At 38.3% G+C, this 27,713-nt stretch overlaps 1 protein-coding gene across 13 annotated transcripts in view; it reads right to left on the reverse strand.

Moving 5' to 3' along the window:
• PARD3 (par-3 family cell polarity regulator) overlaps positions 1 to 27,713 on the reverse strand; it is a 432,225-nt gene that overhangs the window by 93,982 nt on the left and 310,530 nt on the right. For 10 of the 13 annotated variants that reach the window (XM_029961730.1, XM_029961733.1, XM_029961729.1 and 7 more), the window contains 2 exons: positions 23,508 to 23,618; positions 5,892 to 6,149 (listed from right to left, as the gene is read on the reverse strand). In XM_029961730.1, coding sequence (XP_029817590.1) covers positions 5,892 to 6,149; positions 23,508 to 23,618 — 369 coding nt within the window. Of the gene's footprint in view, positions 1 to 5,887; positions 6,150 to 23,507; positions 23,619 to 25,137; positions 26,466 to 27,713 lie in introns of those variants that run through there. The other 3 variants (XM_029961727.1, XM_029961731.1, XM_029961732.1) reach the window with 3 other exon arrangements.

Genomic DNA, 27,713 nt, shown 5'->3' on the forward strand with positions numbered 1-27,713 from the left:
GTACTTTCCCCTGGTAGCACATTTTCTGTAGGGTTCTGATGGCAGAAGGTGATAAACAATGAAGAACAAGGGATTCAGGCGTAGGAAAACACTTCCACGCCAGCGAAGAGAAGTAAACAGAGGTAGGAGGGAAGAGTTTACTCATAATCTTATTCAATCTAGGTTGTTAGCCTTCTGCACAGCTCTGCAGGTTTTAAATGTCACTGGTTAGATGGTTTACAGTTCCGTGGCCTTTCCCTTCATGAAAGTGCTCTTCAAGTCAACTTCAACAACCATCAAAAAATCTCTTTGTCTAAGAAACATCCTAGCATTTACAGGATGCATCACCCTGAGTAATAATTTCTCTCTATCTTTGGTGGGCCTTGCAGTAAGCTCAGATTCCTATGCATAAATGATCCCACAGACTTAAGAACACTGTTGTGACTGACACTACCAATAAAGAAGTTTAATATAGCTGCACAAGAGCCTGCTTTTTTAACAAATATTTATCCAGGCATGGCAATATAGTATTTCATAGTTTTCATGACCCATTCTGCTATTGCTAAGTTATTTTATACACACTAGAAAGACAGAGTCTGCTTATTGCACTTTTTACATATTTCTATGTTATATTAGAGTGTTTCTATGCAGTTTCCAGGTTTCATTACTCTCAGGCCAATTTAAGCGTAAAGATACTACTGAGAGAATCAAAGTTAACATCTTAATAAAATGTTCTCAATTTTTTTTTGAAAAGCAGCAAGCAAAGTATGTGACCCAACCTTAAAAAGAGTATCTTGCCTCTTTGCACCAAACAGATGACAGATAAAGGAAGTGGGGCTATTTTCAGTTCCAAGATATTCCTTTGACATAACTTGATTCTACTTCTGATAGAAAAGAAACAAGTTCATAAAGGTCTCCCTTGTAAAATGAAGATTTTTTTCTTTTTAATGGCAAAATGCATGCAAAAAGCATATGATTATGGTATTTATGTTTCCATTAAAATGTCCTCAGCAAGCTGGAGGAGTCTAACCTACTATTTTCAAGCTATTTAGATTTACAGCATCACAGTGCCTATTTTATTTCAATTATATTTCAGGACAATGCACTCTTGGTGGGAAATGATTACAGAGTGACAGCCAGTAAATGTCCATTAGGACTTGTCTTTCTACATGCTGCTCAGCTATGGATGTCAGGTGACCGCTATAAAACCCCACTGTGTAGCACCATTGTCATCTACACGAAAAACAGTATTGAGCAATCACACAGGTTCTCTTCTATATGATGCAAAACATACTAGAGACATTTTTCAGCTAAGTTAAAAGCTTTATCCTCAAGAACACAGTTCTTGAGATACTTCTTTCCTGAACGGTAAAATAAACATAGATTATACATTTGACCTTGATTTTGCTTCATTAATGCCTAACATAAGTGAAAAAACTTCCTAGTAGCCTGTCTCTCTATGCATCAGTACATAGGACAGAGATAATATAGCAAGGGCAGATCATGTATATGTAGCTATACTGATCATCAATCACTCCCAATGTATTTACTCATTTTATTTATTTATTTATTGCTAGGGCATCGTTTCTTCTGAGCAATAAACTCCTGTGTTAAGAAGGAGAATCTGCTTTAATTCTCTAGGATCAAGAACAGAAAACAACTTTTTTAGTGCTGTTGGAGAGAATTGTTATGACTAGCGTAACTAGAATTTGAAGTGTTTCAATATTCACAGGAGCTACTTGTATGCATGGATTACATAAGAAGCCCAAAATAAAGAACCTCCTGTATTTCAACTATATCTTTAATGAATACTATCACTGAAAAACCAAATCAACAAACCAAACAATGCTTTTCCCTGTAAACCCCACCAATATCCCCACCATATTAATGACTTAAGTATGACGCCACACAAATATGCATTAATTTAATTCTAAATCAATTTCAAGTCCTGTAAGGATATATTTGAATAAAATTTACTATTTACAGAGTTGGGGTTTTTTAATAACCATTGTTGGTAAGATGGGTAAAGCATTGTCACTTACACACATATAGATGTGTGTGTCTCCAATGAGTAAGTTAACATCTCTTTCTCCTTTGCTGTAGTTTGACATTATACTATCTACTTTCTCATTTAGAGAAATGGACAAAGTTTAAGGAATAATCATGTTCTTCTTACTGTTTTGTACTATCTGTCTACAACTGAGGTGCTTGGGATACATGCAAATACAAAATACATCCAAGAAGGAGAAACAGGCCTGTTCTCAATACTGGTTTCAGTTAGGTTATAAAATAACTGTTTGATGACAGTACCATCACTTGTTAAAGCAATATAATAGTTGTTCTGATAATATCCTTAAATGTGCAAAAAAAAATAAATTATCCACTATTCTGATGAGCAGTTTATATATTTTGTTATTATTCATATGTGATGATACAGTTAAACAACAGTTGGTGGCATGTGTTGATGAAAGTCAGAGAGAAGTTGAGGGAATATTAAAGAAAAACAAACCATGACAAGGCCTCACACACAGGCACAGTAATTCTCTTGCAAGTTACGGAAAAATCTGTCATAAATGTTCAGCAATGGTATGCAAACTATTATGGGACATTTTGTTATATGCTTCCTCGTAAGAGCCTTTTAAATAACCTTTTGGACTTACTTAAATGTCATATTTTGTTTGGCACTAAGCACCAAACTTTAATAGAAATAACATTTCCCATATAAACAGTGCTGCTTTTAATATGAACGTGCTAAAGATTTGAGACAGCCTGGCCATTACCAGCTCCTGGCAGTTCAGCGCAAGGGTAACACACTGAGAGTGATTTCCCTTCCCATCCACAAAGGCTGGAAGCAACTGTTTCTATTTAGGTAACCTCTGAAACATCCAGAGCAAAGGAAAGAATGGGAGGGCAAAGGGGTAAAAGACATTGAAAATAACACCACAGGTGAATGCTAATGTACACAATATTTTAAGGATTCAGAACCTCAACCAACTATTCCTCATCAAATTTCTTGTGGCATTATAAGGATAAATCAGACTGCAGAGAAGAGAGCTCCATGGAGAAGAGCCTTGAGAGGAGGTATTTGGATGCTTGGTGTCGAAAAGGGCATCACAGGAGATGCAAAGCGAAAGGAGAAGGTCTGGAAAGGGATAGCAAGAAACAAGTTACAATTCCCACGGGGTGAGGAGCCAGGTATCCTACAGACAAGGAGACAACACAGTTAACAAGCATCTCAGGTCCTCACGGTCACAACTGTTTCTTAAAATGCTCAGAGGATGCTTTCTTAATAAATCTAAGATAAAGTCTGTAAAAAACAGAGGACCCTTTGGGAAGATACCTCAGCCACAATTCAGGCTCTCCTGCTGAACATTACAAAGGGTCAAGCTCCCAGATTTCCTTCACACACCTTGAGGATGATTGAAAGCTGCTCCCTCACAGATGTTATACCTCCTCTATGCCCAACTCGGTGATCTTTACAGTCCCTTCCAACCCAAACTATTCTATGACATTATGACATGCTCTCTCAGAGGTGGTCCCAAAGTACGGACCCGACTTCTGGGAGAGGCAACTTTGAGCCTGCACAAATCACTGCAGAAAGTCTCTCTGAACCAGGTGGGATTCACTACCTTCACAGTTTAGTTGTTAAAGATGTGAGGAGAGAGAAAAGAAAACCCCATACACCAGAACTTCATGCCTCAGACCCCTGAACAGGTACTTCAGAGCACATTTATAGCAAAAATTAATATTTTTATATCTGAATTAAATATTTCTTTCCAGGTGTTTCTTGTCAAATGTGTCCCCCTTTATAACAGGGTTAGGGGTGGCTTTGCTTACCCCAGTTCCAGTCCCTGACTTTTGCTTTTTCTCCCTCTGCTCAAGCCTATTGTGTGTGCTGGGTCTTTCTTTTTGTCACAGCGTGATCCAGCTGTGAGATACAGGGCCCTCCATGCTCCAGAAGCAGCCTGAATGTGCAAAACTACCTCACTGCTCTTCGGTCCTACCCATATGATTAACATCAGATTCTCCTAGTACCCCGTTATCTTCAGTTTTACTCACTCTCTCCTGGTTCTTTTATCAGCAATCACACAGAGTTAGCTAGGTCATGCAGGTCTTCTATTTCGCCGTGCCAGGCTTGCATCAAAGAACTTTTTTTTTGTTGATGTGACATTGATGCCATTCAACTCCAGCATGAAACAGTGCCTTTGGTCTAACAAAAACAGCCATAAGAGTCACCACGTGGCAGCCATATCCAACCAAGTTCTTTTGATTTCCAAAGGTACAAAAGTGCTGAAATGCACATTTAATATACATATGAATGTTATATATATTTATATATATATATATATTTACACATATGTGTATATATATACACATATTAATATATATATGCATGTGTGTATATAGATATATATATAATATTTAAAATGTATATATATACCTCGATATACCAGTGCCAGCCAATATATATCTAATGAATACAAAATTTCAAGGACGCAGGTGAAGCTGTCATCTTTTAATATTATTTTGCTTCCTTCACTGAAATAATGTACATATGTACACAATATATAAATTATTTTCATTTAATATGAAAAGCAGACCTTCTACATAGCACAAGAGAACAATGCAGTTAAGAAAATAAAAAGGCAGTTGTGCTACTGACTTTTAATAAAAATGTATGCTTTCCATAATGCGTCTGAGATTTCTTATTTGCCATGTTAGAGGATATATTTTTATCAATATTATGTAAAGAAACTTGGCAAAATAGATCTAGTGGAGGGCTGAATGTAACAATCTCAGTCCTCAAAGGATTTTGGACAGACAATTAGCTGAACTCTGCATGACAGCTACCTTCCTTAAGACCAAATACAAATGACTCCATTACCACCTAGAACAGAATACGCAAGATATGAATGTCAGTCCTCATGTAGAAGTTATACAGATTTCAAACATTGTAAGCAAAGACACTGCTTTGCTGATTTAACTGCAAGTCCAATATTTTAATTCTGGAAAGAATGAAGTAGAAAACAAAATCAGTGGCTTTACTATCAGCTAAATTAATAACCTCCGAATGAGGTAGCAATAGCTCATGCACTAGGATTTTTGTGTTAGTTTTTGTAGAGCTGAGAAAATGCAGAACTGCAAGTTCATACAAGTAAGCCAAGAAAACAGATGTATTTTCATTGTTAAAGTACTAAAAAACTGTGAATTTTGCCTTTGGTTATTTTTACTTTATTTTAATTTACATGCCTGTTTTCGCTTCAGGTTTTCAAAGGAACTCAAAACTCCATCAACAGAAACCAGAATTTTGCCCAGTTTCAGCATAAAACCAAGCATGACCCAGTTCAGATAATGACACCACAGGAAGAGTATAAATCATAAGCTACAGCATGAGAAGAGAAAGCAGATCATGAGTTAAGCTTGGAGTTTACTCACTTGGTCTGTATTTAATCAAGAAGCTCAACCTGTTCAGGACAGCAGTAGGACTAGAATCCAGGTAAGCTTCAACCCATTTTTGCTGTAACAAAAGAGCTTCGTATAGATTTTTTAACTGTTGTGAATAGGTTGGAAATGTTGCATTACACAAGCATATCCATTACAGCTTTGATAAATAAACCTGATAATGTTACAAATTTGAATTTAATTTCAATTATGCCAAACGGTGACTCCAAAATTCCAAACCATCTGAAGAATGAGAAGAAAAGCAGTTGCTCTGCAGAAAATAACTTTGCTGTCCCATTCTGTAACAGGTTGATTCGAGTGAGCTCAATACTGTTCTACATAAAGGCTTTAAAAAGCCATTAATAAAAAAGCAGCTCTGACTTTCCAATTGATGTACAGTCATCTCCCATGACAAAAGCAGTGCAAGGGCATATTTTGAGAGAGTGTATTGATTGATGGCTGGTGCCTACCTGTCTCCAGGTGAAGACTTTGAATTCCGTGGTTTCTTCACTTGTGCGTACAAGGCTTCCACTGTCTGTCCTTCCCTCGGGCTCTGTGGTCGGGTGTTCAGTGTTATCGTGCCACAATTTGAAGAAGAGTCATAGGAAGTGATCCCAGCATACATTGGATCTGCATCACAGCCAAACGTCCGGTTAAAGTCCTGTATTTCTGCATAGTCACGTTCTCGAGCTTGTCTCTCCCGAAATTCTCGAGTTTTTGCTTGAATTCTGAAAAATTAAAAGAAGGATGAAACTGATGGCTGTCCCCCTACCCCAGACATATAAAGTAGCAGTTAGCAGACAGCTTAGGTAGCCTATATTAATGAAAACCAGTGAAGTGTTTCCAGTTTCAGTTTGCCATGGGGTTTACCTTGGATATTGAGCCTAGATTGAAGCAATACTACAATCAACACTGCTCTTTAAGGAGCAAGTCTGATTATCTACTGTCTTTTAATTCATTAAGTTAATAACTACTAGTCATGGCTGTTGGTAAACAGAGTTTACCTTTTGTTTCATGTGTCTTAGGATGTCTGTGCTAATACCTGACTTATCTGAGAATGGTCTGATACCATTCATATTCACTTCACCAGAACTTGTCAGATTTAATGGTTCTAATGCCTGTATTTAGAGAGGAATTTTAATATACTTTCTTAATTTAATACTACAAAAATCATATTTTTTTCAGAATTTAAAAATTGCATAAGGATACATTTACGTTTGCATTCATGCAGTAAACAGCAGAAGCAGATTCTTGCATGATTCATTTGAAATGTGCATGCTTTGTTTAAAATGTAAACAAACTGAATCTGGCATCTCTCAAAAGCAGGCTGTATCTTCCCAGAAAGAAACAACATGTGCCTGGTGTTAAAGTTACAAACGAAAGGTGATGCTGTACTGGGAATTTGTATTTAGGTGCACTATTTTAGCCGTATGATAAAAAAGTGACAGATAGAAACAGATGACATTTAGGAATCTGACAAACACAAATTGAGTACAGATCATATCTTCAAAAGCACACAAAGCTATTACAAAAATTTGATCTGGGCTTCAAAGTTTCTTTGGCATTTTAGAAAATTTGATGTATCACGCACACATATGCGCAGTAAACTGACCACACAACCCCATTCACATTGTCTCCCCAGACCAATTTAATGCTCTGTCATCATTGCAAAATGAAGCACTCAGCTGTCTCCTCCCTTCCATTAGTCAAATGTGCTCCTTTTTCATCTAATACAGCCATGGCTACAGTGTGACAGCATCCATCCATGCAGACTACAGGTCTGTGCATCTCTCTTGTGTGCCATTTCCAAACACAGCTTGTTCACCAACTTTTAACAAAATCAGCCCATTCAAAGCCTATATCTCTTCTGAAAGTAAGCCTTGTCTCTTCTGGAAATAGAAAAGCCTTAAAGTCAGGTAACTTTGACCTTCTGAGAAATTTTAAACTAGCACGATTCAGGATTAGTTTTGCAAAAACAAAAGGGAATTCACAAAGGATGGGATTCAGACTGCAGATAAAGACATGAGAATTTAGGTGCCAACAGCAGGTGAGCTCACACCACACACGTGTGCAGGCTGCCTTTACAATGGCAGGGAGCTGTTGGTAGCAGACTCCAGAGTTAGGAGCTGCTGTGTTAGGAGCTGTTGTGTCCCAGCATGAAAGGAGTTGCTCCACAGCCACTTTTGATGCTGTGAGTTAGGTCTTCCTTGAGAGTTTGGATACCCAGCCTTGATTCAACTGCTCAAACATAAGAGCTATGGGTACCTGACACCCCCAGGTAATCTTTCTGGATTTCCAGCTGCTGAGCAAGGACTCCATAGGTCATGCTGAAGTCTCAGAGACTGATCACCCAAATGACACAAGACACCTGTGTTCAAGTATGTGAATCCAGCCCAGAGTTGGTATGTGAACATCATAAATGTCTCTTCATCAGACTGAGTCCCAAGCAAATTGTTCCTTTACATTAACAAAGAACACCATAACAAAAGAAGGGAGTAGAAGGATGGCATAGATAGACAGACCTGTTTTCCCCCACAAATCCTGTAGCTATTGATCACAAATACTGATTTAGGATACAACTGACTGGCTGAATTCCCTTCAACAGTCAGAGCCACCTACATTGATAGTTCAGTGATTCATTTACATGTCACAAGTTAAACCTCAGCATTCCTCTTTTTATATCTACTACCACTGATCTGTGCACCACAATTCTTACTTATAGTCAGTCACAGTGGAAATTTTTTCTTAACAATTTCAGCAATATCAAACCAGAATTGTTTTCTGTTTAATTTACAGTGGAGAAGGACTCAAGTTTAAATCCAAAACTCATTTCAAATTTAAACTGTGTTTCTGCATACTTATTTTTAAAATAAAAATATATGGTTTACATTCTCCTATACCCCAAAGCTGTAATTCAGAAATGTTACAGCCTTAATCACTTGGAAGGTTTCTGTGTAGAAGGAAAAACAGGCCTGAAAATCACCTGTGCATGTTGATTCCTTTCTCTGCAGTTTAATTTCCAATTTGTAGTCCTGTATTAATTACCCTGTGAAGGAATGCATTTGTCTACTGATATTTGTCCTCTGAATGGAAGAAGCAAAGGAAATCAGAAATTTCCTAGACATTGGTAGATTTAATTCTTTAAATGGACATTGTATTATCACATGGAACACTGTCTGATGCCAATTCAAAGGAAAAAAATCCATGTATTTTAGATAACCAAAATTTCAGTGTACAAAATCAGACAGTATAGCAATAATGGTGCATAGAGTAATTCATTCAGAAGAAAGCATTTTTACCTGAAGTGCTTATAAAACAGAATTACCTGGTGGTAACTGGCGATATTTACCTTAGTGTTACACTAACTGCTATGAGAGAGGATGGTGAACTTATGTAACTTTTGACCATGAATATCACATCACTCTCAAGAGGTGTAGACATAAGCATTCCCTGTTTCGTTAACCACCTTTTCTCATACATCTGCTTATCATTTCTTTGGGTGCAGCACCATTTGCAGCAATAGTTTGGATGCAGCACCATTTGCAGCAAGAACATTCAGATTTCCTGTGCGTGGTCTGGTGAGGGATACTTATTCCCATTCAAGTAGGAAAGAACTGATTGTTGAAGAGTTATGCCAGTAATTATGTTCACATCCACCAGGAAAATTTTTAGAATATTTTCTACAACTTTTAATACAATGTGTTAATACATATACACAGTATTAAAAATCAGAGTCTAAATGCAGTATGATCTTCCTGTTAATTATAACCAAAGTACCCAGTAACCATTCGCAATAACATTTAACAAAGGATAACTCTAAAATGAAATAAGATGTATAAGATGTTTGACCATACTGACATCCAAAATGTTCTGATTTTTTTCTCTTAATTCATTTTCTGTGCTTTACATTTAAACCACTGTGCAAATCCTACCACTTTCAGATGACAAAAGTATAGGTATTTCAATTACTTAACATATTTTTGAATATTGTTTAAAATACTATTTGTTTTTGCCTTTCAAGGACATACCACATTTAAACATTATGCCTCCCAACTTAAAGAAACAAAAAGACTAGGGGAAAATATATAGGCATACTCTTGAAAAGAATAAGAGCTATCAGCTGAATATTGCACTATCCCTTTTGCAATTATAATAGTTTTTAACTCTGAATATATCTTTATACAAGATCCTGAACTTAATGTGATGCTACTTTTTATGTTTCCCCCTCTCCATGTGTGTTTCTATGTAGGATACACCCTAAATCCTTGTTAGCATATACTGCATTAAGTATATATATGGGAAATGCCAGTGCAGACTATTGTGGGGAAAATTAAAATGATTATGTAAACACACTGTGCAGCACAGATGAGAACCTAGAACTCGCTCTGTACTTCAGCCCTATTCAGCAACATTTCTGCTATTGAAATCCAGTATCTGGAGAAGTGCTTGACTACAGTGCTTTGGTTTTATAATGTGGATAAGTGTATTAAGTTGTCTTCACTGAATTGTATTCCTTCATGACACGGCACAATAAAAATGCCTATGTCAGAAATTTCAGATCAGCTAACTTTGAGGATTTATGGCCTTCCTAAGGACTTTGTGGGGGTTTAACAATAATAATCATGCTTAACAGTCACATAATTCTTTTCATCATCAAATAATTTTTGCAAAAACTGCTAATCAATTTTGAGTGTTTAAATGAAACTGCACTTTTAAAAATACAAAAGCTATCCCAAGAAGTTTCTAAACCCTTCCTGCTGAAGTGTTAATATGGAAAATGTCAACAATGTACTGTCATGCTTTTAAGACTCAAATTATAATGTTCAGTAAAGTACAAACTATCCTCATGCATTTGTGTGCCATTCAATTCAAAAGCTAATGATAACTGCTTCAAATGACAATATTGTTAGCTGCAGAACTTCCTATAATTGTTAGAAGAGCTTTTCATTGCAAGTTAATCCAGTAATGACAGACATACCCATTGTATAGTGATTCCTATGCACATGAAATGGTGGTCACAAAAAGGAAGGGAAAAGCTTATGCATAGCTGTCCTCAGCAAACAGCAGCTACCTCATTCCATTCTTCAAAACTCTGTGAATGATGTTCAGCTTTCAGGTAAAGGCAACTACCATTTTAGACACTTAAATTTAGGTGTCAAGGCATGTTTTGAACTCCCAGGAGAGCCAGTCAAGATTCAGTCACTTTAGGCGGCTGCTGCAGGTTCCAGAGGGCAGTTCAGTTGAACATCTGTAACATGGCCATGTTAAGGTGAAGCCAAGCCCTTCTCCAGGCTCTACCAACTGTGTTGAGGACCCATCCCTTGACCAAAAAGGGCGTTTAGCCATGTAGCTCATATTTGGGTACTAAGTAATCATATTAATTTGAGTCCAATTCCACCCTGAGCTAAATGTTTACAGCAGTTCTCTGAACTAAACTTCAACTTTTTTCATCAACAGAAAATCTGTGGTGCTGGCTGAGCTATTATGAGTAAAAGTGAATAAGCAAAGTCGTCAACAGAAGAGAAATCAACCCTAATTTCATCTAGGGTTAGAAGTAGACTACAAATATCCCAAATCCCTTGGGAGCTCCAGCCTCCTGTGAGGGATTTTTTCATTTTAGTGATTTAGATCCTTGCAAAAATCACCTACTTATCTTAATTGATGAACACAGCATGGGAAGGATACTCATGGCTAGTACATTACATTTCCCATTGCAATATATCCTCCTCTGAGAGCAGAAACAAAGTTGGCTGCTGCTTCTGGTGTGCAAGTACTTGGTCAATTCAATTAATCCTCCTGCTGCTGCCAGGATTCAGATATTGCCCAAGTGATAATCCGCGATCTCATCTTTTCCACTGAGGCTCACTCATTTACAAAAGCAGTATTGAATGCTTGCAGTTCCACATATGTGAGATGGCTGACAATGTTTATTAAGGATAGAAACAGCATTGTATAAGGACAGAAGCTAAATGACAAGCCATTCGCGGCTGCCAGTTCTCAGTTCTTCTACCATCAGACTGGCATGACATTGGAATGATGGACTGGAAACAGAGAAAAACAACCACACATTTATAAAGCCAGTCAGCTTGTTCAAGTTAGTCCGGTGGGATGAATGCATTCGGTCCAATTTTTGCCAGATATTGTTTCTAATGAAGAGGTCAGAAGGTGCATTGGCCAGTAGCCAAATCTCCTCAAATTTGTCCCCTCCTCCTTTGCTAGTGAAAAACACCTTGTAGGAACAGTGTGCCAACAAGCAAGCCAGGTCTCACTGTTCCTCCCCCAGCCTCCTCAACTGCCTTCAGGGCTTTAATGGCCCTTTTCCTAATTTTTGGCAATCAAGTCAATACGAGAGTTTGTCCTCTCCCGTATTTTTCTTTGACCTTTGTCTGGATCCAAGTAGAATTTTTCTGACAACTACCCTTCTAATGAGGGTACCTTGATTATAGGCATTACTGTGATTTCGCTCTGAACCGGCATATGACGCTTCACTTTTCTTATCATGATTAGAGCTAGTCAGTTATCACAGTTATAACCACCTCTCACCAAAGCCATCTGCTTTCCTGGGAAAATCATTCAGAATGATCACTGTGTGCAATGGATAATCATGGGCACAAACAGCAGTAGCTCGTAAATAAGAAAGACACCTCCTCTTCCTCATTCACACCCATTTCATTCAAAACTTTAGCATATTATAAAAAAAAGGTCAGAAAATACTGCTAAGTAAATACAATTTTTGAATTGAAAGTCTAGAGACCAACCTTTTTCAAGTCATTAAAAGAAAAATATTAACAGTTCTGCCTTATCTGCTGTGTACATACATGTGTGGCCAGTTGGCTGAAATATGACCGTCCTCTGACCTCAGACACATGAGGAAACACATACAAAATGTGGTCAGTTTACTCAAGCATACAGGGACAAAATCAGAAAGGCCAAGGCATAATGTGAAATAAAAGTAGCAGGGAGCTTTAAAGATAACAATAAATCACTGCGTAATTGCATTAGCAGTAAAAGGAAGAGCAAAGAAAAGGTTGCTCCCCTGTGTGGCAGCAATGGAACAATATTGACAGATGATGCTGAGGAGACCTAAGGCTTAATGGTTTTTTCCTTTGCATCTGTCTTCACTGAAATGGTTGACTGCAAGCAGATGACCAGCAAAATTGACTGCCACCAACAACAAAAAGATCTTCAATACACCAGCAAAAGATACAGTTAGAAACTGGTTAAGCTAGTTTAACTTCATCTAACACACACAAGTGTCTGAGGCAGCCTCAGACTTTTTCAGTAACCAGGAGAGATTGTTGGGGACAGCTGAAATACTGAAAAACTAGAAAAAGTCAAACACCCCTCAGAGAAGGTGGAGGATTAAAAACTCATGGGTGTAACTTCAATCTCCTCTGAAGCAAACTACTGGAGGAGATGATGGAAAGAGCAGGAGCCACTACAGAGTTATCAAAAGCAGATGTGGTGAAGTCAGCCAGATTCTCTTCTACAGCACCTTGTGAACAGGGCAGAAACAATATGCCCCAGGCTAAGAAAAACAGCTATGGGTTGGATGCAATAGGTTGAACGAGGCTGCTCCTGCAGAGTATCTAGAGAGTAGCTCTCAGCAATTCACAGTCATGCAGGATGGACAGCCCAAGGTATTTTCTACATGGATTGCTCTCTGAATTTACTCAGGGTTTTCATTATTATCTAGGATTGTACTGAATCTGCAGAAAACCCCAATGAAGGAACTTTGGAGGAAAGGATTAACATTTCAAATGTTCTTGAAATGCAGAGTAGATTTCAAAAATAGAATTAACTTAAATAACATCAACTGGAAGGTAATCTACATAGTCACAATAATTAAGCATATCAACTAAAAGTAGAGAAAAAAATCTGTGAGTTTCTTTTTCAGGAATGGATCTGGAAGTTCTACTGGGTAACAGTCAGCAACGTCAAGCTGTTGGGGAAAGAAAAAGACAGAGTGGGGACATAACAGCAGTCTACAGATACGGGAGGAAAATAACATTTTCCATCTTTAATGCAAGTATTAGATATTTAAACTGCAGCAGGAATAATTGATACTAGATACTGTGGGCAGGGGAACTTCCTAGAGGAAAAGTAGTGGAAAAGACTGCCATGGGAAGTTGTAGAGTTTATGTCATTGTAAACTGGAAAAAAACCGAGGATGAAACAAACATTTGCAGGTAAGGCATACACTGCAGATCCTATCTTGAAAAAGTGACATGATCTCTCTTAAAGGTCTATAATTCTGCACCTCTATATAGAAATTTTACACACATATATTTCCTATGCATTAGTTCTACAACAGCAGAAAAATAGAACAGTGACTATGTATTAAAAAAAAAAAGCTGCCCATCACCTCTAAATTAATGAAATGTATCTACATAATCAGAGAGTCCTAATTTTCTTTCTCCTTCAACAATCACAGCCTATCTGCCAATTAGAATACGTGATAGTACTTACTGTCTCTTTGAAGATCCCCCCTCCTCAAATCCCACATGCAGAAGAGATGCACAAGAATTTCAAAAGCCTTTAATGAGCTACAACCCAGGAGGGTTGCAGTTGGAAAAAAAAGGGTGAAGGATAAAGGTGATAAGGTGATTACTGTAAGTGCCCTGATATATTAAGAAGAGAATAACACGCTCATTTTTATAAGGAGTTATATTAAAGAAGGCTATTAAAGAAGGCAGCAAAATACAAATGAAGATGTAAAGAAATGAAAATGCAGGAGAGAAAGTAAATATTATGCATATATGCAGGTGAAGTGCAAACACCAATTTGAAATCACTGACAAGGATGAAACTCAAAGAGACATTAGAATGATTTTCTCTAACCTGGTGGAATCTCTCATGTATTTCATCCCTATCTTTCCCTATCCCCTGACCTTCTTGATTCACCCTTTGTCTTTCCCAAGTGAAGACATCCCCCCCCAACAGTGTACTTCAAACTGCTTTTGTGGATCTTGCAGTAAACAAGTGAAAATCGTTGCTTACTTTGATTTTAAAAAATCTGTAAATTACCATCTTACTTACACTTCAACAGAGCTTTTAGCATACTTTGCAGTTAACAGTCTGCTGCATTTTGGGGTAGAGGGTTTGTCTGTTGCAGGGTTTTTTTTAAAGAATACATTTCAACCAAAGGTGAATGTTTCAGGTACACAGGAAGTATAGGTCCTCCTGTCTCCAAAACAAACACTACCATGACTGAAACTTTCTGTCCTTATTTTCATGTCTGAGCCAAGGGTCAGTGACCCCAGCAGTGAAGGATCACCCAGATGAGCAACTGGGACTGTTATCCTGCTGGGAATCATGTTGCATCAAAGAACATCACTGCTGTCTGTAAGCAAAATGGAATTTAGTACTTCTTTTGCATAACAAAACTGGCCACAAAGGCTGATATTTACACCTATGACAACAGGTCATTAGATTAATTTAGCTCTAATCTACTCTTTATCTCTTGCTGGACAGAAGTAGAAAGGAAGAAGATCATGAGATTCAGCTGTTGCTGAAACATGACTCAGCTCCTGACTCCATCCCTCCTCCCTTTAAGAGCACTAGTTTCCTCTCTCACGCAGACTTGCTTGGACTATTTCTTCCCCTAATTTCTTTTCCCCCCAACTGGAGAACAACTTCAGAAAGAAGAACTGGTGGATAACATCTGAATTCTGCGGATAGATGTGCAAGGAGCAGCTGTTCCCATGTGTGCAAGAAACAAATGACGCAGGCATCCCATATATCAAATGGTACCGTATATCATACCACATATCAAATCAGTCATTCCCAGATACTGCAGGCAGTACCTGGAGGTCGAGCTACAGAACTGTTGGTTGAGTTGAGCCTATCCACCATCTGTGTTCCACTACTTGAAGTCTAGTAACAAAAGGGGGTATAAAATCCTACCAAGATTCTATTTCAGGTCCATTATTCTGTGTTTCTAGAGTACTATTTATAACATAGCCTAATCCTGAAGTTGGAAAATGAAACAGTATGAAGTGACAAAAAAAATGCAATGAAAAACCTCACAACAAAGCAAGGTATTATGTGAATCTCATACACTGAAGATGAAAGAAAAGGAAAAGAAAAAAACCCCACCAATAGAGAATATAGCTTTTTAAGTCAGTATCTTTGCTCAAGACCCACAAATTTGCACCCACAACACCTCTGAGGATTCACTTCTAAAACCTTGATGGGTCACAGTACTGACAGCACAAATCTATAGCACGGTCAGAAACAGAGCCAGGTGTCTCATAACCCAGAAAAGGTTTGTTCTAGGAATAGGTTACAAAATAAACGTTCCAGCTGCGATGTGGAGGGAGAACCCATCTGTCTGTCACAAATGTATCATTTTGTATCTTTCTTGCTAGTCAAATACTTGCTGCTGTGTTTAAAAATTAGAAGAAAGAGTGAGTTTAGTGCTTTATCGTACTGTTAGACAGACTCCTGTTGTGCAGTCTGGAAAATATTACAAGTTTTCGGTTCTGTTCAACTCAGTAACAATAAGTTCAATAACAAGTCAAATCAACTATAAGTTAGTAAGTACAGCAAACCTTTTTTAATTCCCAAATAATTATTTGGTACAGTAACTCTGACACATGTGACATCAGGGGACGTGCTGCTGTCTTAGCCTAAAGTCCTTGGTATTCTAAAGTTAGACAATACTTTCAGTGCTCTTACTCAGAACTGACATGTCTAGAGAGCTCTGAATTCATATGATCTGCAAGATACCTTAAATAAATTTGTAAGTGAAAATATTATAAAGACCATCTAAATTTTGAGGTTTTTTACTGTATTGTAAGGGACTTGGCCAAACCTTGCCCAGTGCAGTGTCTTGAATCCCTGCAGAGGAATAACAGAGAAAATATACTTTTAACATGATGTCCTAAAACCTCTATAATTACAATATGTAGCTAGAGAATATATGGTGCTTTATTTAAAAAATTTCTTCAGCAACTATTATTCTAAAAAAGTTCCAACTTACATATCTCCTGAAGTCAACATTTTTATGAAGTGGAACTGACCCGAAATGTTTTTCCATATTGTCAATCTTCACTTCTGTGTTCTCTTACAAAAATTATTGCCATTGATTTGTTTTCATGTCCTGCACCCTCATCCCTCATGGCATGTAAAAAAACCACTGCCAAAAACAATGCTACAAACCTCAGTGAAACCGAGACAAGAGACACCATCGCAAGATAAGTGAGAATGAGAAACATATTGCTCTGGTTTTCTGATCACTGAGGAATTTTTCCTCTTCTCTCTTATGGGCTGGGAAGGGGGTTAAAGTTTTAACAGAAAGGATTTCACACAAGTTACTTTACAAATTATTTATATTCTGCATGTTTGCAATAATAATGGATTTAGAGTAACAGTTTTTTGGAAAGCTGCTAAGTGGCATCAAAATACAGCAGCAGCAAAAGTAAAGCTGAACCTCTGCCTTATTTCAAAGACACAGATAATACTTAGAGGTCATGTAAGAAATAAAAATCCTTTCTTTATCACAGTCTGTTGTCCTTTTTTCTAAAAGTAAGATGAAACTGCTAGATGAAAATATTTTGCTTAAGGGGGAAAAAAGTTGGGGTTTTCCAATAAAAATATTATGGTCTCTCTGGGAAATCTGGAAAGGCACCAAGAGTGTCCTGCTGTTCAGCCCCCTACTCCATCTGATGCTTTAACAGTTCCAGATGGCCTTTACTACAGGATGACCTCTCCTCTATTCTTTTATTATGACCTTTGGGTCACAAATTATCTATAGGATGCTGCTGTCATTCTATAAGACACTGCAGTACTCTTTCATCTAAAGAATAAAGATGCTTAACATTAAAACTCATCTTTGTTAGGGTGACCTTCCAATGATGATCAAACCAGACAGTTATTCCAATCAATGTCACTGCTGCAGAAAATATGTTTCATTTTTTGCAACACTGACATTAAGAAACCAAGGCGTGGTTTTTAAATCAAATCACTTTTGCAATTCTACTCGGCTAGAGAGAGAGCCTGTTATACTCATTTAAAATATAAAAAATATTGCTGTAATGGTTTTGATGAGCTACATTGATTAGAAGGATGTGGTAGGTTTGTTTTTTTGTAAGTTATTGATGTGATTTTCATGCAAACTTCATTGATAGGAGGTAATAAAACTTTATGTAGGTTTTATTAATTATTTGTCTTTATCATCATTAACAGAACACACTGAACTTACACAGGAAAATATAATAAATAGTCCCAATGTACTAAATAAAGTAATAAGGTTAATTTCTTTCCTGCTGTCAGTAAATTCATGTTAGCAGTCTCTCGTCAGCTTGACATCAATTAATGATTTTAATTCCAGACTCTTGTCACAGTACTCACCACCCTTTTGTCTAATTAAAATGGATGATGCATGATGAAGGGAAAACACAAGACTTCTGTTCTTGTTGTAACATTTCTATTCATTAGTATACTTTTACAACAAAGGGCTTGTGGCTTTAATGGTACTAGAGAAGGATGAAGAGAAGTTCATTATATGCTGGAGATAAAGACCTGTATACCCTTAGGAAAATACAATACAGGAAGCATTTTATGGAATAACTGAATCCTTCGGGGGGGGTGTGGGGGGGTGTGGAATCAGTGTTATTTTAGCTACTAATGAACGGACAGAATGTTTCCCTCTAAATTTAGGAAAAATAATATGCGAACGACACCCACTGAAATCACAGCCTTGTTTACATTCACACAAAAAAGTGTTGTCAGCCTACTGATTGATCTCCAAAAGTAGCAGCAAATCTGACAATACAGACACAGCCGCCTGATCCGCCTCCCCCAGGGCAGCGCCTCTGCGGGACCAAGGTGTGCGGTGTCCCCGCCGGCAGCCGCCGCAGCATCGCCTCCTCCCGCGGCCGCCAAAAGCAACGCCACGCCCCGCTTGGAGAGGTGTCCCCAGCTGATAGCCCGGCACCGGTCACTGCCGAGCCGAGCGAGCAGAGCCCAGCCCGCCGGGCCGGGCCGGGCGGCAGCGCCGAGCCCGCAGCTCCCCCTCCCGGCCCCGCGCCGCTCCCGAGGCACCAACCGGGCCAGAGAACTGGGGAACTGAGCAGCGGAACTATGTAAATGTAATTCCTTTTGTAACCCAAAGGAACAGAAGGTCATGTTTTCCAAAATAGAAAGGGGGGAAACCAGCACAGCAGGAGGTTTCTGTTCCAGACGGTGACTACACATGCACCTTCCCAGCGCGTCATTGCTCTGCCGTGCTAACTGTCCTCCAGCACGAATAGCAGAAGCTGTAATTGTACAGCTGCTTTTACAGAGCAGAGGAAACCCTTGGCTCCACAAGCCACCTTCTGACCGCTCTATCATCCTCCCAGCATCTCTGGAGCCTCCACCATAGCGCTTCCATCAGTACAGTACATTCTCTTCTGAAAGGTTTCTCCTTATCGTCTCAAGACTGATCCTCCCAACATGGGTGTTTAAGTGTTTAAGCACTTGATTTTGCATCCATTTCAGTGGAAGTTGAAGAATAATACAATACTAAGATTAAAACACTTCTATGGTAACCCAGAGATTTATAGAACATTGGCAAAGCTCTTAAAACAGTGTAGTAACCAGAGAAAATATCCTGTAGACTTTCTTTCCAAGAGAAGGAAGTGCCTCTAGAGTTGGATTACAGCATATGCACTGTTCACCCACAGCTGGGATCACGAACTTTTAATCATGAGACTACATATGAATTGCAACTTTCATCTTTTAAGCATTATCCAGCAGTGAACCACGCCGGATTCAGATGCATTTCTTGAAAACTTCACAAAGAGGTATGTTTAGTTCATTCCTCTGTTATCTACTACCTAGGTACAAAGAGTAAAGTTGTTTGGGTTGGAAAGCACTTGCATTGCCAGAGGAAGTCAGTCCAAGGCTGAAGACAGTCAGCATGTATAGCCTTGCCATGTGTGTCAAGAACTGCACGTGCCTGAGCTAAAGAAGCGCAGATTACAGGCAAAGGTTTTGGATTTGCTGAAGATTTATTTTGTCATGAACACAGAACTGCAGGGGAAAGAAAAAAGCAAAGGAAAAAAAAAAGCAAGAAAAAAAAGCACAAAACAACTACCAACAAAAATGAAATTGAAGGAAAAATCCAAGGGTGAAAGAGGGAGAAACAAAGGTATCAGAACCTGTTGTTGGAGGAATGTCTCTCTCCAGCAAGGCCAGAACATAAAAGCAGTAAGTTTTTTGGACAGTTCTGTCTTCCCATCTCCTAAGAAAGAGACTACACTAAAGGGCTTTTAAGAACTCGGAAAATGTTTCAGGGCAATCAGGTTGCAGGATATCAACGGACACTCTGGCTACATATTGAGCAAAATCTACCCTGGAAGGCCCTCAAAGACCAGATGTAGAGAGTTTCTATAATGGAAAGGTCTGTGGGCTTCCAGAGGTTTAGATCCAGAAGCACAGCAGAGGGTGACCATTCATATGAACTAGTTCCTCTTGGTCATCAATAAAAGTTTCAAAATCTGGTTTTAAGTCTATCCTACATAGCAAAGCCTGTGTAAAACTATAAGTAGTTAGAAGCATCTCTGAAAGCTCAAGATATTCCACTCATCTCCAATCTGTAAAATCCGAGAGATTTTAGGAAGATGTGCAAACCACAGGTCCATCATGGGACTCTGGAATTCATAGAACACCTTCTATAACAAAACCACAAAGAGCCCAGGGCTAATTGAAGTCAAGTCTCAAGACTCTGCAGTATAGATTCATTCTTAGGAGACAAAAGGCCAAGTTCAGAAAACCTATTGCTTATTTTTGCCTTGAGGTTCTGATTGGTGCCACTGTTGGGGAGAAGTAGACTTTCTAAGAGCACAGCAGAGCCCAGCTGGATTTTCAGATCAGCGCTTGGCAGACACTTAAAGATGTTGCAAGGAGACTTGTCTTTCCAGAGTAAACCAGCGTTAAAGCACAGCGACACAGGGCTATGTTCTATGGCCTTGGATGAACTGTTATTCCAGTATTTGGAGAATTTAAAAATAGGGAGCATTTTACACCGTTTTTGGTAAGACTAGTGGGTGGTCTCCTCAGATGATACCCCTAACTGTTCCAGTATTTGTTTTTCATTGAAAGTTGCCTGTATTTTCAACTAGACAACTTCATTTTCTGATCAAAATTACTTCAAGATTGTCAGTGAACCATATACAGCTTAAGAGATACATAGTTTAAGAGATAGGTTCCTTAATCAGAGAATCAATAAATTATTATTAATAATATGTTTATAGAAGGCCATTTTATTAATTTTAATCATGGTAAATTGAAGAGCATTAGTTTTCTTATTTGTCTCATAATACATATGAACACTGCTTTTAAGGTTTTAAAGAAAATACTATTGTAAGCACAATACTATTAAAATTATCAAGTCAAGGCATAACAATTCCATAAAATTGTGGGCATGATTGATTTTTTAATGGGCTGTTCACTTGTTCTCTGACCCCCCCAGGATTTTTGCTCCTAGCCTCTCATACATAGTAAATTCATTAAATCCAACCTATTTCCCCAAAGTATTGCATCATTTTAGAGGTATATAGTATCAAAATGGAACAAGTGAATTGTACTGCTAAAAAAATTGAGGGAAAACAACCCACAGAAAACAAAGTTAAAATAGCAGCCATGATGAGCCAACACTGACAGCAATATTTTACTCTGTCTCCTAGTAAGCATTTTGAGCGATTGTTCAGTTAATTTGCAAAAGTACTCTTCATTAACAGCATGTATCTAACATCATAATTTTACAGGATCTAAAGGAAACTCTCTGCAATCTAACTGCAAAAATATTTAGTCTCTGTAGACCAAATCAACATCTGAATTTTTCAGAAACATAAGGAAGCACCTCACACATTTGGTTGCTATTTTATTATCTTTTATTAGTTGTACATGCCACTACCCCAAAGAAGTTGCATTCTCTTATAACACAAAGGAAAGCAAATACACAGGGAGAGAGAGTAATGGGAGGAGGAGGACCCATGTTACAGTAACATCAAGCTGTTATGAAGTTCTGGCACATGCATTTTCTGCAGTTTCAGTGAACACTTAAAATTGTTTTTATAACAAACGAGGAGTGAGATTGTAGGAAAGATTCAGATTGGTTAGCATAACTTGATGGACAGGGATTAGGAATTTGCTCCATGCATTGAGGGCTATACAAATAATTTCATGATTCTACCTTGGTACCCAGCGTGACTATTGCAACCTCTCTTATATCATCACATGGACAGTCTATACTCTCACCCTTCTTACGGAGGACAGAGAGACACAGAGAGACAAAGAAAGAGAATGAAGAGAGAGAAAACGTTACTAACTCACATGTAAAGTCTTTCTTCTTTGATTAAACGTATATGGCTAATTTTCTGGGGGCCTAATGTTACTAAGAAACCCTCCAAGCAGGGCCAGCTGGGGTTCAGCAGGGTGTATGAGCCAGGGAGCAGGGCAGCGTGTGTGTGGCCAGCTGTCCTCCTGCCCTGAGCTGGCAGGAGCAATGGAGGCAGATTTCATGGCTCTGCACCTCTGGCAGGAGTTTATCCACCAAGTGGCTGCTCTACCCATGCATAAAGGGAAGTGGGCTGCACAATCACCTTCATATCCAAAGTCACTTGTTTCCTTCAATTCCAGTCTTCCCCTTTAGCATTTAATCTGAAAGCACTTTAGTTTTGAAAACAGGAATAAATTTAATGACCCTGCCTCACTTTTGTTAAAAAAGAGAAAATAAAAACCTATCAGACAAGTAAAAAACACCCAGGCACTGTAAGCCAGCCACCCTCTACAGTCAGAATGGATGGAAAAGGACATGAATAAATTTTTACATCAATTTATGCTAGTATATTTGCTAAAGAGTAAAAAAATTCCCATAATGTAATCTAAATGGATGGTCACAAATGATAAAGTTTCTGAAGTTTAACAAGTAAAACTAATTAATGCATATTCCTAGCCTGCCTTAACTGTTATGTAAGTCACTCAACCTTAAAAGAACTGAAAGCAAACCATTTTAGGAATAACTGAGGAGACTACACAGGAGTTACTGTGGCTCTGCTATTCCACTGAGCTGTTACTGATGAAGCCATCATTTATAACTTTTGCTCTTACCCACAGAAGACCAAGGTACATAGAGATGATGGTTAAAGGAACCATGACAACTAACTAGTGATACCTCCTGTACAAAGACAACAAAATTTCCCTTCAGAGTTTCTGCATCGATTCTAAATTTATGGCTGAGCTATAGCATGATTTTTAGATAAATAATTCTAATTAATGGTTCACTTTCACTGCTAACTGTGTCTGAATCTATTTACCATTTAGCAATCAAATTTTGTAAAGTTTGTCTCCTTTTTGAAGTGATGCTACTCAAAGAGGTTGTCTCTCCACACACATCCCCAAATACTAGTTAATTTTTAACCTAAGCTTTCCAAGATTTTGCCTAAATTCATCTAAGAGACACCAGAGTCTGGGCCCCAAATATATAGGATTACAAGAGATAGGATGAAAAGTAGACTGGAAATACTGAGAAGACCATATGACATTTATAATATATAGGGTCTTTTATGTTAAGGAAAGCTGACAAGGAAAAATAGAGGTACTCACCACTCATTTTTAACATTAGCAGTTTAATATACATATCATTCCATAAACAGACTGCATGGCACATAAATAGACTGAACTCCAGTGACAAATATACTGGTAAATATAATTTTTAGTTTTTTCCTAAATTTATCAATGAAAAAACTAGATATGCAAGACTTTGAAGAAAAATACAAAACAGACTTCATTCTATATAAATATTTGTTTTCTGAAAATGTCAAGAAAATCAGTTATAGAATATATAGAGAAAACATTTCATTTTATTACTTCAGTCTCCTCAGTAAGGAAGGGAGCTCTGGGTCTATAAAAGATGCTTAACACAGCCAAAGGAGCTGTTGATACTAATGTCCAAAATAAATCCAGCTTTGTCTTGTTATTTAAAGTAGGTAAACATATCAACATATGGGAAATTTCATCAATGAAAATTGAACTTCAGTTATTTAATTTAAAAGACAAACTCTCTCTATCAAGGTTTAAGCAAATACTGAAGTCTACCTCTCCTGTTCTTGCTTCATTCGTATTCTCTCCTCTTCTGAAGTAAGAGCTTCCTGCACTTTTATTTTACCAGTTTTCTCACTCTTGTCATCTTTGCGATGTTTGCCAAACCTGTTAATAACACACAAAAAAAGAATCTAACTTGTGAAATGAACAAAACTGTATTTTCCTTTTCCCATGACAAAGAGAGTACTCCAAGAAGGACTGTTTGGAAACCAGGAAAAGAAAGTGCAAAGACCTCAGAATCTCAATTTTTAATATTTTCAGACTGCTTCTGGGTTTTTTTGCATAAGTTTTTTTAATTTTATTTTTATTTCACTCCCCTTAAAAGTTTACATAATTCCTCATTAAAGAACAGAACAATCAGAAAAAATAATAATTGGACCACATTCTTCTTTCATGCCAGGATTTTGGGAGTGCTATTCTTAAATACACAGTCAAACAATGTTTTAGAACACTATCTCTGCCAAAGAGTGCAACTCAGCTTCACATTAAGCAAAGGCTTCCACATATGGACCTTGAGAGACACAGAGCTGTACGTCTGACAACTGCCCAGAGCTCAGTCCTGCCCTCTGCACCTGCCCGGCAAGGGCAGTTTCACCACACAGTGGACACCATTCAAGAATGTAAATTTATTCTTTCTTCAGCACCAAGATTTTTTTAAACATTATTGCTCGTGACTCTTTTCCCCCAAGGGTGTTGCAGAGCCGGGAGGGCGAGGGGAGGGATGGAGCTGGCTGGGCTGTCCCAGACAGTTTGGGGTGCTGCCAACCCAGGGTTTGACCCCTTCACGTCTCCTCTCCCCTCTACCGGCTACGTTTCAAGTATTTTAGATTTCTTCCATATTTGCACATTCTACTGTTTTCTTTAAACTTTCAACAGAGAAGAATTTGGCATTTGAGATACTCAGTTATTATTAGGACAAAATTACGCATATTTCTTAAGACACTTCTGACCTATTCTGAAAGAAATGACTTTTGTATAGAGGGAACCAAACAAACACTTAAATATAACTTTTAATACATCTAAATCCTAGATAAAAAACTTCTATTTAAGGTAGAAGGGCTAACACGTATCTATTAAACAGTATTTTATTATTTATACCAATTAAATGTGGCATCACTTATCACACCAAAAGCAGCAAGAATCTTACTTTTTTAAAACCAAATGCTCATCTGTGAGCTGACTGACACTGTGGCACTTCATACTCAGGTTCACATCAAAAGTGAAATAAAAGCACTGAGACAACATGTCCAGCAATAGTGCAGACAGGACATCCCAAATGCTCACAAACAGTGAAATAAACCACAGAGTTCTTAAAACTTTCTTCTGACCTGTTAATGTAACCTCTTTAAGATGTTTAGAATCCAGCAGGCATTTATAATATAATATTTTCCCATTTGTTCCTTTTGATTCTAGTACAAAGTCATTGTGTGGGTTGAAGACACATCACACAGCAATGTTGCAGAACAATTAACTTCTGACCACTCAGTTGAGAGATAATATTTATACTGGGTAATCATGTTTATGGCTCTTAGAGAAGCTCTTTAAAAACACAACAACACAAAAATAAAGTATAGGAGCATGTACACAAACTTTAAAGTGTGTGCCTGTTCTCCACAGTTCCCAGATTTCTCATTTCCAAAGTAATTCAGGCACCTGAAAACTAAAACTGTTCATTAATAACCACCTGAAAAGGGATAGGCAGAGGACATGATATGGTTAAGAAATACAAATAGGACATAGAGGTAAAGTCTCTCATTTTATAATCTCTTATACGTAAAACTGACATATTTAAATTCAGTCATTTAAAACACCAAGGTGTATCTTTTAAAACATCCACTCGTTTATTAGAGAGTAGTCAAAACCATTATACAAAACATTTACATATATGACACAAGAGATTTAAATCAAGTTCTGGATGTTGTACACCAGACAAAAGAGAATGGTTAATTTAAAATAGCCCTAAAACCTCTATCCAAGAGAGGAGTTTTGGCAGAAAAACAGTGGAACTGAGCCATTTCACCCTGATAGACAGAGAGTGCCTGAGGTGGCAGCACAGGTCTGACTAACAGAACACACAGAGTTGTGAGGAGACAAGCAACATATGTGTGACTGTAGCACAGCATCTCTGAGATGCCCACATTGGCTTCTGTCTCCTGTCCTTCCTCAACCCATTCAAAATGTTAGGCAAAGCAATTGAATCACATTCAGGACTACCCAGTTTATTTTTGAAAAAGAACTAGTGGTTTCAAAAAAAAGGGGGGGGGAAATTGCATTAGCTAGTGGCCATTAGGTTTTGGCAGCAAAACAGAATTTCTGCCACCATAAATCAATTCATTGCAAGTATGAACAGATATATACTGAAATCAATACCTTATTAGAAAAATAAAGTACACAGGAAATTTCTAATAATCCTTGTAAGCAATCTAGTAAATGTATGGTCAGGATGCATGACTGTGGGAAGAGCATTTCTAATGTTAACAGGTAATCCAAAACTAGCAAAATTCAACTCAACTGGTTTGAGTTCCCAGATCCAACCACCCAAGTCCAGAGCGCACTGCACTCATGCTGCGTTCCCACAGAGGCAGAGGTAGGTGTCACACATGCAGCAACTCAGAGCAAGAACTCAGAGGGTTCAGTTTGCTTTGACTCATGAGCAAGGTGTGGCAACAACCCTTCTTCTCTTTCAGGGTTTTCTTTCTGTGAAAGAATGTTTCTTCTGCCCTCGGGGACCGTTCTGATAAAGTCTCTGGAAGGCATCTCTGGTCTTTCCCAGGCATTTCAAAGGGTGGTCATATTGTTCCCACTCTGACCGGAGACTTTCCAGTGCCCGTCTCTGACAAGCTCTGTGGTCATCCCAGCCTAGCAGAGTATGAACCACGCTGGTCTTGCAAAGTTGCCTTCTCTGGATTTTGTCACCCGCAGAAGTGATATATCTGCCATAATCACCACTGCCTGTAACAAGTTCAGCAACGTTAAGTGCAGTGTCCCTACACTAGAACCCAGAATAACAAATACCATCCTCCCCCCTCCCTGACTGTGGTTTTGTGTTTTTAGCACAATTGTTAATTGTGGATTAACAATCTCGAAGCATCTCTAAGATGCTGAGATAGCATCTTAAGAAGACGCTGAGAGAGCCACCAAGCACTTGAGAAAGGTGTTGAAAAGAACTCTGATGGAGATACGTTTGTACGCACTCCCCACCTCCTTTTTTCCTGTAGGAGCAGTCAACACTCCCCACTCCAAACATCATTCAAAGTCTTTGGCAAGATTACTCTTGCTAGCAATTAAGTGTGTTTGCTATTTACTTCTATTAAAAGTGTTTGCTCCATGAAGTGTGATTTATAGTCATAATGAAACCCACAGCCCAAATCAGCATCCTCTCCACCAAATTTATAACAGACATTTATAAATTATTTAACAGTCATATTCAAGCTAAGTTTAACTACAGAAAAGCAACATCCAGCAATGCTAAGACACAGCATTAAAGCTAGCTGTTAACACTCCATCAACTGTACTGTGGTGTGACTACACTGGTGACAAGCTATTCAAAATCACCGGTCCTAATTTCCTCAGGTAGATGTTTCCTGCACTGATTCATGAATATTAAGCAAAACAGGACACTCAGAAATGAGACTATTCAGACCACTGAAATTCAAGAAGCCTATGCAATAGCCCTTCAAAACACCACAGATACTATGTACTGTCTTCACAGCCGGTGGTAAAGCCCTTTTTGCTGCTGTCTGGTGGCCCTTGTTAAGTTGTGTGAGTCAAAAGAAGCCAAGTATGGGTCAGGTTCCCAGAATTACTCCCAGTATTTAAAACGCCCCAAATTGAATGCACCAGCCCAACGAAAAGAACTGGCTTACCTATGAAAAAGTTTCACCTTCTTACAAGTGCAACTGGCATAGTCCCTGACCTGCCCCATGAACATTCTCCACAATCCACCAGGTTTTGCGTCATTGTGAATCTTACCTCTTCGCTGCTCAGATACTCAAAAGGAAGGAAAGATGGAACTAGGATGTATGTCCCGTACATGACCCATGGCAATTTTGGAACCTTACTACTTCCAGTAGTTATTTCTTCCCTAATCCATACATTGAATGGCCTGGCACACCCACATAATAAGTTCCCCCACTGAAGCGACTGTTCCCTTACTGATAACAACCTAAGGCTGTTACTCCCAAAGTGCAATCGTTAACG

This window comes from Manacus vitellinus, unplaced genomic scaffold (assembly GCF_001715985.3).
Source record: "Manacus vitellinus isolate BGI_N305 unplaced genomic scaffold, ASM171598v3 scaffold_3_pilon, whole genome shotgun sequence".
NCBI lineage: Eukaryota > Metazoa > Chordata > Aves > Passeriformes > Pipridae > Manacus > Manacus vitellinus.